Source organism: Hyaena hyaena, unplaced genomic scaffold, assembly GCF_003009895.1.
Source record: "Hyaena hyaena isolate Hyena2069 unplaced genomic scaffold, ASM300989v1 scaffold_6, whole genome shotgun sequence".
Taxonomy (NCBI): Eukaryota; Metazoa; Chordata; class Mammalia; order Carnivora; family Hyaenidae; genus Hyaena; species Hyaena hyaena.
The window spans coordinates 8,237,193-8,252,842 of record NW_024080638.1 but is presented as its reverse complement, the minus strand read 5'-3'; the positions used below and the strand labels follow the sequence as shown (position 1 = coordinate 8,252,842).

Sequence of the window (15,650 nt, the reverse complement as noted above, 5' to 3'; positions counted from 1 at the left end):
TTAATGTCTTTTGTTGTACCTTTTTCACATTTTTTTACTGTCCTTTGGCTATCAGAATTTTTAGCCGTTTATCTGTGATGTGCGTTACAAGTGTTTCTTTCTCCCTGGTTGTCATTTTCTTTGGACTTTCCTTATAAGGTTTTTTTTTTTTCCAGTGTGAAACCTTTTTTGTTTTTTATCATTTGGTTTAATGATCCATCCCCTTTCTTTTGTTAAATCTGAGTTCTCTTTAGAAAATGTTTCCTTAAGGCCCAGGATATAGAGGATTATACCCATTTTTTCTTCTAATACTCGTAAGTACATTTTCCCCTTCAGATCTCTGATCTGTCTGGCATTTATTTTTGGGTAGGGTATGATATATGCATCCAATTTACTATTTTCCAATGGCGACGTTCTAGTCCCTGTACTCTATATTAAAAGCCCAGCTTTGCCACAGAGATTTGCAATGTCGCTTTGTTCCTATTCTCCATCCCCATGTGTCTGTGAGCCTGCTTCGAGTCTGTTTTCCTGTCTGTTCCTCTCCTCATGAGTCCATGGCCCACCATGCGAATTTCAGAGGCTTAGAGCGGACCTGAGTATCTGGCACGCCCTCCCACAACTCTTCTACGTCAGGGTTTTCCAGCCATTTTTGTAGTTTGATTTTTTTAATGCAAAAAAAAAGTTACTAGATTCCTTTTTAGAGCCATTTTATTTCAAGTTTATTTATTTACTTTGAGAGAGACAGAGACAGAGTGAGTGGGGGAAAGGCAGAGAGAGAGAGAGAGAGAGAGAGAGAGAGAGAGAGCATCCCAAGCAGGCTCCAGGCTGTCAGCACAGAGCCCAATGTTGGGCTTGAACTCATGAGATCGCGACCCGAGCCAAAACCAAGAGTTGGATGCTTAACCGACTGAGCCACCCAGGCGCCCTGAGAGAGCCATTTTAGATGAACAGAAAGGTGGAACAAAAAATACAGAGTTCGGTTTCTCCTATTACTAATATCTCAGGTGTGGCACACTTACTGCAATGATGAGCCAGGAGGGATGCATCTGTTATTATTGCCATTTACAGTCATAGTTTACTTTAGGGTTCACTCTTGGTGTCGTACAAATTTTGGGTGTTGTAACGAGAAATGTGTGATGTCACGTATCCACATATTACAGTACCAGACAGAAGAGTTCCACTTCCCTAAAAAATCCCCAGTGGTTTACTTATCATCTCTCCTTCCTTCCCTGAACCCCCAGCAATGCTGATCTCTTTTCTGTCTCCATAGTTTGCCTTTTCTAGACTGTCACAGGGTTGGAATGTACAGTACGTAGGCTTTTCAGACTTAATTATATGCACCGAAGATTCCTGCCTATGCAGGTTTATTCTTTCATGTGAACTCTTTTTTAATTATTTTTTTTAATGTTTATTTTTGAGAGAGACAGAGACAGAGAGTGCGAGTAGGGGAGGGGGAGAGAGAGAGGGAGGCACAGAATCTGAAGCAGGCTCCAGGCTCTGAACTGTCCACACAGAGCCCGACACGGGGCTCGAACTCACAAACCATGAGTCGGACGCTTAACCGACTGAGCCATCCAGGCACCCCTCACGTGAACTTTTGTTCAGCTTACCTAACAAAAACTTTTTTGGTGTGTTCACTGGGAGAATGTTAAATTTTCAATGGAGCAAGAACTGACGTCTTAAGGATGCTGAATCATTTCCAGGAACAGGGGAGTTTCTTTGTCAAGCTCATGTGGAGTGTTTGAGGCTCTCATCACCTAGGCGCTGCACTCTTCTTGTTAAGTTTATCTTTAAGTATTTCCTCTCTTCTGTTGCTACCATAAACGGGGCTTCCCCTGCTCTCACCTCTTCTGGCTGGTTACTGCTCCTGGGTGTGAAGGCTGTGGGCTTGAACTTGAGAACTCGGATTCTTGCAGGTCTGCACAGCAGCACCTAGCAGGTGAGAGGGCTGGGTCCTGTGAGGCCCTGGGCCCGTGATATCTCTTCTCTACTCCTCACCCAGCGTTTTGTCTGCCAGAATGAGGGACAGAAGAAGTGGGTGTCATTTTCCAGAGGGTAATTCCAGCTGAAATAAAGTTGCGGTTATGTTCTGACTCTTTGCCTTCCCTTTGATTAAAAAAAAAAAAAAAAAAAAAAAGGAGGGGATATTCCCTGCCGCAGCCTATGGAGCAGGGCTGCAAGTGCCCCGCTCCCTACGTGCCCCGGCCTTGTCCAGCTAAGCCTTTATACAAGCAGAAAATGTCTCAGACACCAGAAGGGGCAGGTTACTGCTGGCTTGTGTGCGTGTTCATCGTGCATTGAACTGTTTATTTGCTGGCTTGCTGAGTCTGTCAGGCATCGATTTGTCGGGCGCCTCTCACATGCCATGCAAGGAGGGTGCAGCACCCTGGCCCTGGACTCAGTGCTTACACCATCCAGCATGATCTCAGCTGTGGTGAGCGCCGTAGGGCACGCTGCCTGGTGGGGACCAGAGGTGCCTGCTGTGGAAGGGCTGGTCAGAGAAGACCTCTTGATTGAAGGTTGACTAGGAGTCATCTAGGTAAGGAACAGGGGTGGGTGGGCATCTTTGGAGCAGAGAAACAGCATGTGCAAAGGCCCGGAGGTAGCCAGAGGCTCCACCTCTTCATAGAACTGAGATGACCAGTGTGGATGGATCAAGAAACACCTGGAGGAAGGAAGCATGAGACGGATCAGCCAAGTAAGACTCCCTCTCAGAGTAGGTGAAGGAGCTTAGTATTCAGTGGGGAGTTTTAAGGAAGGTATGACAAGACCAAATTTGCAGTTTAAATTGATCCCCTTGCTACATAAGGAGGTATATTAGTTAGGGTTTTCTTTTCTTTTAAAAAAAAATTTTTGTTAACATTTATTTATTATTGAGAGACAGAGATGGCATGAACGGGGGAGGGGCAGAGAGAGAAGGAGACACAGAATCTGAAGCAGGCTCCAGGCTCCGAGTTATCAGCACAGAGCCTGATCTGGGGCCTGAACCCATGAACTGTGAGATCATGACCTGAGCCAAAGTCAGACGCTCAACCGACTGGGCTACCCTGGCGCCTGGATTTAGGGTTTTCCAGAGAAACAGAACGAATAGGAGACAGAGACAGAGAGAAAGAGAAAGATTAAGAGAGGTAGCAATGAAATGTATTATAGTTGGCCCATGTGGTGCTGGAGACAGGGAAGTCCTACCACCTGCTTCTGCAAGCTGGACACCCAGGAAAGCTGGTGGTAAAATTCGGTCCAAGTCCAAAGGCTTGAACAAGGGGAGCCAATTATGTAAGTCCAAGTGTGAAGGCCCCAAAATCGGGGACTGGAGATGTAAACCTTGGTCTGAGTCCCAAGGTCAGCAGCGCTGCCCTCCAGGGGCAGGAGAGGATAGGTGGCTCAGCTCCAGCAGAGAGAGAGTAGGTCGCCCTTCCTCTGCCTCGTTCCCCGCCACAGTGGACTGGACTCGGCCCTGCATGGTGCTCAGGGCAGCCTTCATCCCTCAGTCTGTCAATCCACATGCTTGTCTCTCCCCGAACACCCTCACAGACACACCCAGAAATGACGATTTCCCGGCTCTGTGGGCATCTGTCAGCCCAGTCAGGCTGACACATAAAGTTACCCATCAGAGGAGTGCGTGGGAGACGACGTGGAAGGCGGAAGCGGGGAGGCGGGTGGGCAGCCATGACCGCGGTCCAGGCAGGGTGCCTGGTGGGTCAGAGCCTGGGTGCTTTAGTGGAGATGGACTGGAGTGAATGGATTAGAGCCTGTTTTGGAGGAGAAGGAGACAGCGTTTTGGAGGTTTGGGGATTGAGCACTGGGATGGGATCCCCGGAAGAGGTCAGCAATAGCTGCCCTGTTCAGCATGGTGGCCACCTCGCTCATGAGGCTCTGGAAGTGAAGCTGGTGTGACTAGGGGATTGCATCTTTAATTTTATGTAAATGTAATCCGTTGAAATTTAAATAACAGTGCCTACTGTATTGGACGCTACACAATCGGGAATATTGCCATTATTGCAGAAAGTTCTTTTGGACAGTGCCAGTCGCAAGTGCCTTTAAGCCAACCTGATGTTAAATGGACACATACAAGTCTGGGGCTCAGAATAGCGAGCGATTGGTCTTAAGTTCAGATTGTACTGTGCAGCCTGCTTGCTGGGTGTCCTTGGACGAGTGACTTCACCTCTCTGAGCCTCACCACCCTCTTCTATAAAACAGGATATTCCATTCCATGCCTGGGGCGGTGCTGTGTAAGTTTAGAGCTCAATTGTGGGAGGGGGCTGGCCTTGAGAGGCACTCAGTGCGGTGGATACCTGTTAGTCCCCCTGGGCTTGACCTTTGTAACTGCCTGATATGTTTACCTGGACGTTAGACTCCCCTCTGGAAGGAGCTCCGGAGCGGTTTCTCCGCCCATGCTCTGACTTTGATACAGCGGTCAGCCTTGGGAGAGTCCTTTCTCCTTTCGGGCCCCCGATTTTCCATTGGTGATGTGGGCATCAGAGCAGCCCGCCCTTGAGGGCTGCCCAGGTCCCAAATAGAGTAAGCAAGTACCCACAGCAGCTACCGTCAGAAGAAGGAACCGGAAGGAGGCGGGACCTTTTAGGAGTCAGCATGCAACGGCTTTGCTGATTCTAGGCTTTGCTGGTTCAATCTGTGGTATTTCTGCTGGGGTCCTGCCTCCTGAGAGCGCTAAGCCAGAGGCTTGTGTGAAGGGCTCGCCCAGGCCAGCCCGCACCTCCAGCTTGCTCCAGGAGCCATCTGAGCATTCACCTTGATCCTTGTTTTTTTTTAATACAGACAAGGTTTACTGACTTCTGAACTGTTGGGAAAAACTAATGTTATCTCATTAAAATTGTATTGCTCACCCCCCCCCAAAGCCTATTAAAGTTTCATACCTGACATGGAAGACTATTAAAGATTCATAATTGCAATAAAATCCTTTAGGGGAATTTGAATTTTCATTGTGGTGACGCCACAGTCAGCGGGGTCCTCATTTGAAGCTGCAGAAGTCATTTCAATAAAGGCTTCGGGAAGGTGGGAAGGCGGCGGAGATGGCCCTGAAACTGCTTCCCTCAGGGTCCTGGCCTGACGGCTGGCACGGGGACACATGTGCTGAGGGGCCTGACTCCCGGACTCAGCTGTTAGCAGGTTTCTGTCCTGACTACCCCAGGGTGGGGTGGCGGGGGGGAGCTCAGAGCCTCTGCCATCCTGCCACCGGTTCTTTTGGGTCCTCTGTTTTCAATTCCCTTCACTGGGCAGGAATAGAGCACCTTCTGTGTGCATGCTGCAAAGCCCGGTGCTGAGAGACGGACGAGGAACGGAACACAGAGGGATAGGCTGGTTTTTCCTAAAGGAGCTGTGACGTGCTCGAGAGGGGGCCTTTGCAGGCAGGCAGAGCAAAGGCTAAATCCCAGCTTCTGGTCATGCACTTCCCGGCCTCAGTCTCCCCACCTGTAAAATGGAGATAACACTGTGTGCCTCGCAGATGTGCTCAAAATGTGTGATTAGGTGGAGCTGAAGTCAGAGCCCAGAGAGAAGACAGGTGAAAGGAGAGGGTCCTAGAGGAAACGTCACTTCAGGGGTGTATGCATGGTTTCTCAGAAATGCAGCTACTGAGCACTTACTGGATGCTAGCTGATGTTTTGCCTGCTTTATATGTGTCCATTCAGTAAGTGTGCACCTACTATGTGCCAGATGCCGTCTTAGGTGCTGGGGCTACAGTGGAGCATGGATTAACTCATTTAACCCTGAAAACTTTGAGGGTAGGCACTGATACTATCCCCATTTTCTGGGGAAGATGACTGAGGCACAGAGAGAGGAGGGAAATTACCCAAGGTCACACAAGCAGTGAGTAGCAGAGCCTGGGATTAGACCCAGTGGCCAACTCCTGTGTCTGTGAGCCCTCCCGCTTAACGAGAGGTGATCTCGTTCGTGTTTTGAGGGAAGATGGGCTTAGAGCAGTAGTCTGATTTTCCTTGGGTCTCGTAGGGAGGAAGAGGGGACTCCCACCTGCCCAGGTGGGTCACCCCCAAGCCTGCCGAGCACTTCCTGCCACTCCAGGAGCTCCTCCTCCGAGCTCCTGTGCCCGGCTCAGACCCAGAGGGAGTGAACTCCTGCTTCCTGGCAGTGGGTCAAGTTCAGGAGAGACCAGTGTCCTGCCCTTATGGAGTGTCCCAGATCTGAGCCTGTCACTTGACGGGCTGTGGATGACGGAGGAGGCTTTCCTCTCCCTTAAAAGAAAGGGCGCCCCTGTGGTCCCCCCCTTGCACCTCCATCCGTGGTGATAAATAGGGTAACCGTGATGACAAACCAAATTAAGTCACCTCTATGCGTTTATCCTTCCGTGCCCTCCCCGTCGGCATCCCATGTGCAGGCTGGTTAGACACTCGATCTCCCTGCATCGGTCTCTCCTTCTCCAGGGGGTCATGTCCCGCCGAGCTCTGGTCAGTTAGCCCCAGCGTCTGGCCTTTGCCTTTGCCTCACTCTGTGGCCCTGGCCGCGTCCCCATGCGGTCTGGACCTCAGTCTCCCCATCTAGGAGACCCTTTGGAAGGCCCTGGCAGTCATAGCATCTCTGTCTCTTGACTAGTTGCCTTGTTGACCCACGTTGTCTAACTCAGGGCTGGCCTCAGCGGGAAAGAGAAAGTAACGGTGCAATGAATAACACGGAACTGTTTGTAGGGGAAAGAGCCCCCATCAAGGTCTTTAAACATGCCACCTCCCACTTCACATTGTACGAACCAGGGGGAAGGGGCAGCGAATGGGCATGAGAATGGTGGGAAGGATGGGTGTCTCCCCGCCCTTCGCCATTGACTGAACCAGGACTTGCCGCAAGAAAGGTGGCAGTGGTGCGAAGAGTATGCAAAAGTGCTGGCTCTTTTTCCCATCCTGTGACCAGTGACCTTGAGCAAGTGACTTAACATCTTTGAACTCGTCCCCTGCATTTGGAAGGGCAGTGCATGAAAGGCTATCGAAGCCTCTCGCACGCTGCTGGTCCCATTGGATTCTCATGGCTTCCTAGGCATTGCTGGTAGTATCGAGCCCATTTTACAGAGAGAACACTGAGACTCAGTGCACTCAAGAGCAGTGCAGGGCCACACCGCTCCTGCTTCACCGTTACGAGGCTTCAGAACCAGAGGCCCCTTTCTGCTGTGCCACAGGGACGGGACTCGACACCCCGTGGGCCGCATGTGGCTCTGAGGAGCCAGGGAGATGCTGGATTTGTTTGAAGTGGCCTGTGGACTCTGAGCGACAGTGGGCGTGAAGACCCCTGTGCTGGCAGGGCTGTCGGACCTGGGAATTTTCCAGCAAGTAGAGGAGGTGAGAGAGAAGCGGGCACAGAGACATAGGAGTATCTCAGACCGACTCAGAGGCTGTGAGCGGCCGCATGGGCCCCGGAAGCCAGCCCTGTCTAGAACTTCGGTTTTAAAACGGACCCTGGAAGAAGAAGAAAAACAGGAGAAGACTGGAACGAGATGGAAAAGATGGGCTCACACACCCCCCCATTCAGTGGGGGTTTCCCAAGGGTGACTCCTCTTTCATACCTGTTCCCCAAGTGGGTCACACACGAGCCCCACGAATCTGGGAGGGACGTATTCATTTAATAGGCATGAAGAAAAAATAGGACTAGCACCGCAACCTTGTGGCTTCATGCATGTTCATGCTTCGTGGGGGGCGGCAGGAAGTGGACTTCACAGGACTGAGGAAATGACAGGTGCCTGGTTCAGGGCCTGGAGAATAACCAGAGTTTGGAACCTGCCACGCTAAATCAGTGCACCCCACAGTTACTGGTACTGCACCCCAGAGTGATCAGATTAGCGAATCAGAATATACGATGCCCGCAGCACCTGGGTGGCTCAGCCGGTTGAGCGTCTGACTTCGGCTCAGGTCGTGATCTCATGGTTTGTGGGTTTGAGCCCCGCGTCGGGCTCTGTGCTGACAGCTCGGAACCTGGAGCCTGCTTCAGATTCTGTCTCTTTCTCTCTGCCCCACCCTTGCTTGTGCTCTGTCTCTTTCAAAAATAAACATTTATAAAAAATTTAAAATATATATATATATATATAGAAGATGCCTATTTAAATTTAAGTTCTGGATACGCAACGAGTACTTACTTTAGTATGCATACGTCCCACGCGGGGTTTGGGATGTTCCCTGCCAGGCCTCTCTGGAGGGTCAGCTAGACGATCATAAAATTGAGCCGTCCCTCCCCTGGCTTCCCCCTCCCGGGACTTTAGGGAGAGACTTTTTCACAAAAGGATGCCCTGCTATATCTGGTCTCTCAGATGCTAGTTCCTTTAATTAAACTGCTGGGATGGAAATAAAGTGTGTAGGGAAGATTAAAATTGATTCCTTTAGCTTAACAAAGGCCAAAGCTCTTGAGAGAGCTCCTTAAGAAAACAGAAGCCCGGAGCAGTTGGAAAGTGCAGGCTGGGCTCCATCCCGGAGCTGTGGGGGCAGGTAGGTGGGCCGAGCGGGCTCATGCAGGGTGGAGGGCACAGGCAGAGCCACTAACCCACAGGAGGCCACATCACGGAGTGGGTGCAGGGGTGGGGGGGTGCGGGCTGGAAGTGCCCTCCATCCTCAGCAAGGCCCAAATGCCAGCAGAAGTTCTCCAAGCTCTGGGGCCAAGCATCTGAGAAAGCCAACGCAGAGAGGGGCCAGCATGGGCTGTGGAGGCCAAGGTGGGAAACGGCAAAATTTGCACGTTGGTGCACAAGCACTTGTTGAGCACTTGCTGTATGCCAGGTCCAGAACCAGGTGTTGGGTCTCATCTCCAGCTCTTCCCAAGGAGTCCAGCTGGAGCCACCTAAGTTCTCAGGAGCCTGGGTTCTCACCCAGGGGGCTCAAAGATGCGGAAAGAGACAGAATGGTGGGTATCGCTGCTGACACTGGGCTGATGACTGTAGGCATCTGGGGCAGCACCCTACTTTTACACCCAGGGAAACAGGCACAGAAACTCTTGGGGGATTCGCTTGAGCTCATGTACCATGGCAGTAGCAGAGTCAGGATTTGAACCCGGGTCTGATGTCTTTGAAACCGTTACCCCTTAGCTCTCTTCTGCCTCTGGGATTGTGTGTATGTCTGTGGGGAGGGGGGGGGTCTTTGAGGTTTTGAAGTGGAGAAGGATGTCACACATGCAAAAGGCCGAGGGAAGGTTAACCTGGCGGCAGGTCTGAGGCCGGTTTAGAGGTGAATGCATGGAGGAGGGGTGCTGGCTCGGGAACCAGGTGTGAGGAGGAGGAGACCCAGGTTGGGGGGCTCCCAGGTTACCAAGGGAATAAGGGCAGAGTTGGAGACGGGGTGGGTTTCAGACCTGGGTGCCACAGACAGGGCTGGGCGGTGACGGCTGCATGGTGGCTCTGGACGTGTGACTCCCTGAGCAGAGCTCCCGACAGCAGCTCAGTAGGAGAAAACTCCAGGGCCTTGGGGCCATGTTAGCCTGGGTCTGCCTCCTCTCTGTCCCCTTCACTAGTTCTGTGACTGCGGACCATTTGTGTAACCTCTCTGAGCCTCTGTTTTCCCTCTGGTGGAGTGAAGGGCAATGAAAGCTCCTTTGCAGGATGTTGAGGATGTTAAATAAGGAAAAAATATGCAAAGAGACGAACGGAGTACTTGGCACACAGTCAGCATCTGGTGAATGGTGGCTTGAAATCTGGGGCCCCAGGCTGGAGTCCCGTTCCGGGTGCCCCTGGGCTGCGCAGAGGTGGCCCTGGAGCTAGAGATGTGTGCCTGACTTTTCATTCATCGGATGGATTTTTGTTGGATTCTCACTGTGCGCCGGGCCCCAGGGACACAGTGCGGAGAGGCTGATGGGAAAATCCAGTTACAGCCCCGAGCTGAGCCCACTGTTGAGTTTGGGCCACAGGAGGGCAGGGGCGGGGCCGTCTTGCTCAGCACAGCGTCCCGGACGGCACAGAAGCGTGGCACCCAGTGGGTGTGCAGCGAGTGTTGAATGGACCCGTCAAGGCAAAGAGGCAGCAGCCTTCTCAGAGCACATCCAGGCTGGTGCGGAGGGGAGACGCAGAGTCTGAATTCGCCTCCGCTTTCTAAAATGCTGTAAACGCCGCACCTGCAGCCGAGGTGTTAGAGGAAAGACGAGACCCTGGAGACCAGGTTCCGATCCTCAGCCTCGACATCACATCTTCTTTTCTCTTCCTTTTCTTCCAAATTCCCAAGCGGCTCACGTTTTCCAAATTCTGCTTTGAAAAATGCTTGGGAACACCCGCCCTGGGGTTGATCCTGTGTCAAAAACAGGCTGGGAAGCTGGGGAGAAGGAAAAGGAGGCAGGAGGCTGCCCTTCAAGGCCCTTCCCTGCCAGGGGCCGCGGCGCCCCCTCCAGGAAGAGCAGGGAAGAGAAACACCCGACCTTCTGAGTGCAGCATTCTGGGAGTGGGTCGGACGCCCCATCTCACTCCCCTCCCGCCTCCTGTCTCAGGTTTATTTTTATGGCAAAGCTACTTTTTTCTCTCTTATTTTTTTTTAATCCTTTCACTAAAAAAATCGTGTTTCTGCATTACAAAATAAAACTGCCTGCTTGTTGTAAGAATCCAAGGGATATGGTATTGCTTTAACAGGAGGCTCCTTTTCTCACCTATTGATTCTTTCTCGTGTAAACGAAAATGTTGTTTGTATTTTAAGGAAATAGGCGCATGCTTAAGGTAAAAATCCCAACCCTGTAAAAGCATAAAAGGGAAGTGGTGGAAGTATGCCTTCACATCTCTCGCCTGTCTCCTCCCCCCCCCCCTCCGTACCCATCCCCCACCGGCCCTCTGGGATGGCTCTTGTCTTCTAGAAGAGGGGACCCTGAGGAATCTTGTGTTAGACCCACCTCTCTAAACCATTGCTAGGTCGAGGGGAGGTGGCCCTTTCCAGTGACAGTAGCATGGGCTCAAGATCAGGATTGGAAAGTTGGCTCTTCCATTGCTGGGTGACCCTCGGGCATCCACATAACCTCTCTGGGCCTCCGTGACTTCCTCGTCAGGCTGGCCAGGAGGAGAACGGGGCTCAGGGCTCTGAAGCTCCTGGCATGAGTCGGTGTCCTGCACACAGCCCAGGCATCATCACTGTGTTGTTTGGTGGTCTTGGCAGGTTGGGGACCAGATTCTGGAGGTCAACGGGCGGAGCTTTCTCAACATCCTACATGATGAGGCGGTCAAGCTGCTCAAGTCATCCCAGCACCTCATCCTGACGGTGAAGGACGTCGGGAGGCTCCCCCACGCCCGCACCACCGTGGACGAGACCAAGTGGATTGCCAGTTCCCGGATTGGGGACACTGCCATGCACTCAGCAGGGTCTGACGGCACTGCTCTCTGAGCCCCGGGACCGCAGGGCCGTCTCTGAAAGCCACTCATGCCCCGTCCCATCCCTTCACCACCCCCTGATCTGTAAAGATTCTGAGCCCTGGTTCCCTTCCCAGGGTCCTTTGCACTTGTAAGCCATGACCTTGAGCACATCCTTCTCTCCCAGCACCGTTTCCCATGGAAAGCTGAACCACATAAGCCACCTCTCTCCTCTTTTGTGTAGCTGGGGCAAACCACTTAACTGAATTCTGGGCCCTTAATTGCTTCGTCTGAGGAGTGAGGAGCATAGCCCCTGCCCCCATCCAGCTCTGGGAATGAGGAACCCTGTGAGTCAACCGAGGAAAAGGGTCTCAGGACTCATAAAGTGACTCTAGTTGCTGATGGCTGCATACTTGCTGATAGTGTCACCTGTCCCTTTAGATTTCTGTCAGAAGTCTCAGACTCGTTGGTGACCTCCCTGGCCAGATACACCCAGAGCAGCTCCTTCCCTTTCTTCCCTCCTTCTCTCCTGCCTCCCTTTCTTTTCGCCAGTACACTAACTGTTTTAATCAGCCGCCAACATTTAAAAAGGCATCAGGTTCCCATCAAAAAAAATAAAAACTAACAACTGGATTTCTGGCTGCTTTAAAGTCAGGAATTCTGGTGGCTTGAGCACATGCTTTTCCTTGAAATTGGGCTGGAGCTGAGCTGCGTCTGTGAGCTGGGGCTCTGGGTTGCCCCGTCTTCACCCTCCTTCCCTAGGGTTGGCCTTGACCCCGAGGCCACGGGTCTTTTGCCGTTTATTGTCTCCTGTCCTTGCGTCACCTGCCTGGTCCTATAGGGATGCACCCGAGCCAGGGGTCCACCTTGCGTGGCTTTAGAAGTGCTGCCCACATGGTCGATCGGGAGGCCCGAAGCCGCTCATTGGCCCAGGGGTTCCTATGCCCTTGAGTAGCCCCAGCGAGTGGAGGCCATGGGTCTCTCAACACTTGCTCACGCCTCTCCAGATCGGCCTTTCCCTCCTGCTGGTGCCTGTTTGAACTGCTCACTCATACAGCTGAACGCGTTTGTCTTTCTCCCTAGGTTTCCTGGGGACCTTACGAGGGACGGGACGAACAAGGTAGGGAGCTCTCTGCCAGTGCGTATCTGTGGCTTGTTCATGCACCCCCAGGTAGGGGGCCCTCGGACTGGCAGGTGCACCGAGCCGCTCACACGCACGATCTTATTTCATTTGGGCAGCCCGCCCACCACCCGTCCGCCCGTCCACCTGCCCTCCATTCCACACGCATCTGTGAGCGCCACCAGGTTCCGGGGACCAGGGGTAATGTTGCCGAGCAGAACAGATCAGTCCCTCCCCTCACGGAGGGTATACCTAGCAGAGGAGACCCCCACACGTACACACAAACCTGCACACGTATCTAATCACAGGAGGCGTTCGATGCCATCAGGCAAGGTGCTCGGGACTATGAGAGAGGTTAACAGATGAGACGCCTGGTTTAGGTGGGGAGAGGCAGAGGGAGGGTGAAGGCCCTGTGAGTCGGTGATACGACTCTCGGGCTGTGAGCTGAATGTGACGTGGAAGTAACCAGGACAAAGTCTGGTGCAGGAGCGCAAGGGGATGAGCTAGTCAGAGGGCGCAGCACGTGACGGAGTCCTGCTGTGCCAACAGGGTGGCTTGTGGGAGACCAGGAGAGCATGAGGGGGTGTGGTGAGTGAGGGGACAGGGGAAGAGAGTGACGGCAGGTGGGGCCGCTGGAGCACGCAGGGCTCTGTGGGCCCGTGAGAGGTTTGGCATCTGACCATGGAAAGGCTTAAGCAGGGGAGCAAGACGATACAATTCCTGTTTTTACAAGGTCATTTCAGCAGCTGTGTGTAGGTGATGGAGGAGGCGGAGGGGAGAGGGGACACCCGCCCATGCCATTCTAGCCACACCTCCCGATGACGCCAGAGGCAGTGGCCTGGAGGGGGTCAGGCGCGGTACAGATCTGCACCGTATTTTAGAAATAAGGTGACTATAGGGGCGCCCGGGTGGCGTAGTTGGTTAAGCGTCCGACTTTCGCTCGGGTCATGATCTGGCGGTTCGTGGGTTCGAGCCCCGCGTCGGGCTCTGTGCTGACTGCCAGCTCAGAGCCTGGAGCCTGTTTCAGTCTGTGACTCCCTCTCTCTCTGACCCTCCCCTGCTCACGCTGTCTCTCTCTCTCTCTCCAAGAAATAAATAAATAAAAAAAAAAAACATTTAGAAATAAGGTGACTATTATCCCCAATTTACCAAGGGAGATACTGAAACCTGGGGAATACACTGGGCTCCACTCTGATTGGTTACGGGGTCTGATGGGCTAACATCCATACAAGTGCTGGGTAAGGGCACCACAGCCGTCAGCCGTCTGCGACTGCGTGAGGCCGTGCAGTCTAGTAACCTACGTCCCCAGCAGGTGCGCCGGGTAGGCCGAGGCCACAGAGGGACCCACCTCCCCCCTGCACTGTGGTCACTGGCATGGCCTGGCCACTTGGCCCCAGAGCACTTCAGAATTCCCAGACCCCTGGCTTCCTGTCTTTCAGCCGGGATTCTACAAGGGGCCGGCTGGCTCCCAGGTGACCCTGAGCAGCCTGGGGAACCAGACGCGCCTGCTGCTGGAGGAGCAGGCGCGGCACCTGCTGAACGACCAGGAGCGTGCCACCATGGCCTACTACCTGGAGGAATACCGCGGCGGCGGCGTGTCCGTGGAAGCCCTGGTCATGGCCCTGTTCGAGCTGCTCAACACGCACGCCAAGGTGACCCGCGCCCCTCCAGCGGCAAGGCCAAGCTTCTCCAGGGCTCGGCGTCCTCCCCGCCTGCCTCTGTCCCCCACTCTTTTACTGAGAACCCACAAAGAGTCGGGCCGAACCTGAGCCCTGTGCAGAGACTAGTGACCGAGGCAGCCCCTGGCCGCGGGAAGGCCCGCCCGTAGACTCCTGGGGGAATAAAGTCCCCTGTGATAGGCGCGCAAAACAAATGTCAATCAGAGCATACATTTAGCAGCACCTGGATTGCTCTCCACAAGCAGGGCTCGGGCTCCTCCCGCCCCTGGTTAACTCCATACATCGGTGGGTGGGAGTCTACCACACACACACACACACACACACACACCCGCCCCTCCCCGGGTGATCGAGCCATGCTGCCAGCTTTGAAAACCCTGCCCTAGAGGAAGTCTGGGATCCAAAGCTGCACCAAGGAAGAAGTGATTAAATCCACTGGGAGCAGTTGCAATACAGCAAGGCTCAAGGGAAGGGCATTCTGAGTGGGAGGGAAGCCGGGGGCTTCCTGGTTGTTCAGGGAGCTGCAGGCTTGCGTGCTTGCTGTTAAGATGCCGGCGAGGACAGGGTGAGAGGGAGGCAGGAGTCAGATGATGCTGTTCTGGCATCCAGGGCATCGTGCTTGGACTTCTTCGAGGACAGTGGGGAGCCATGGAGGGTTAAGGAGGGAAGCCAGTGGTCAAGTTTGCACACAGGTCATTTGGGGGAGCGGGGGATGGGTCCCGCCTGCCGGTGAAACTCTGGCTGAGTGCCCTGTTTGTCCCCATGCCCAGTTCTCGCTCCTGTCTGAGGTGAGAGGCACCATCTCCCCACAAGACCTGGACCGCTTCGACCACCTGGTGCTGAGGCGGGAGATCGAGTCCATGAAGGCACGGCAGCCCCCGTGCCCTGGGGCCGGGGACACCTACTCCATGGTCTCCTACAGCGACACAGGCTCGTCCACGGGCAGCCACGGCACCTCCACCACGGTCAGCTCGGCCAGGGTGAGCCGCCCCAGCCCCGGCTTGATGGCCAGCGAGGGCGGGGCATCAGGATACTGGCTTTGCAGTGAGACCGATCTAGGTGTGAATCTCAGCGCCACCCCTTACCAGCTCTGGGCCTTGCCTTTCTGAGCCTCAGCTCAGCCTCTTCCTTGGGGGAAAAAAACAAAAAACCCTCATCATCATTGAATGCCTGATGTGTGCCAGGCATGGCTTGGGGAGACAGCTAGCCAATGAGGCAGATGTGGCCCTGCCTCTTGGGCTCACAGTCTGGGGCAGGGGGAGATGGGCTCTGAGAAGAAGGTAAAACACAGGTAGTGAGATAAATAGAGGAAATACTGACAGTTGGGGGAGGATCCCACAAGAAACCGTGGCAGGTGCACAAACCGTCTGGTCCGTCCTGGGTTCTGCCCCCGGGATGCTCAGAGGCAAGTTAATCCCAGGAGGCCTTTGCAAGAAGGGGCCGAGGAAATACCTTGCTGCTGGGTGTGGGAACCAGGTGTCACCGTCCTTGTGGTAGGAAGGGGGCGGGGCACAGGCTGGAGGTCAGAAGAGCTGCTGGGGCTCATGCTCTCTTTCCTGTGTCTGGATCATTCCTCACTGCTTTCCTGCAGAAGGGGCCGGGGAAAGTGCGTTTCTCA

At 53.7% G+C, this 15,650-nt stretch overlaps 1 protein-coding gene across 4 annotated transcripts in view; it reads left to right on the top strand.

Annotated features, from left to right (window-relative positions):
• Nucleotides 1-15,650, top strand: part of WHRN (whirlin) — a 92,767-nt gene that overhangs the window by 60,429 nt on the left and 16,688 nt on the right. For all 4 annotated transcript variants that reach the window (XM_039240241.1, XM_039240264.1, XM_039240257.1 and 1 more), the window contains exons 4-7: nucleotides 11,046-11,248; nucleotides 12,320-12,356; nucleotides 13,796-14,008; nucleotides 14,803-15,012. In XM_039240241.1, coding sequence (XP_039096172.1) covers nucleotides 11,046-11,248; nucleotides 12,320-12,356; nucleotides 13,796-14,008; nucleotides 14,803-15,012 — 663 coding nt within the window. The remainder of the gene's footprint in view (nucleotides 1-11,045; nucleotides 11,249-12,319; nucleotides 12,357-13,795; nucleotides 14,009-14,802; nucleotides 15,013-15,650) is intronic.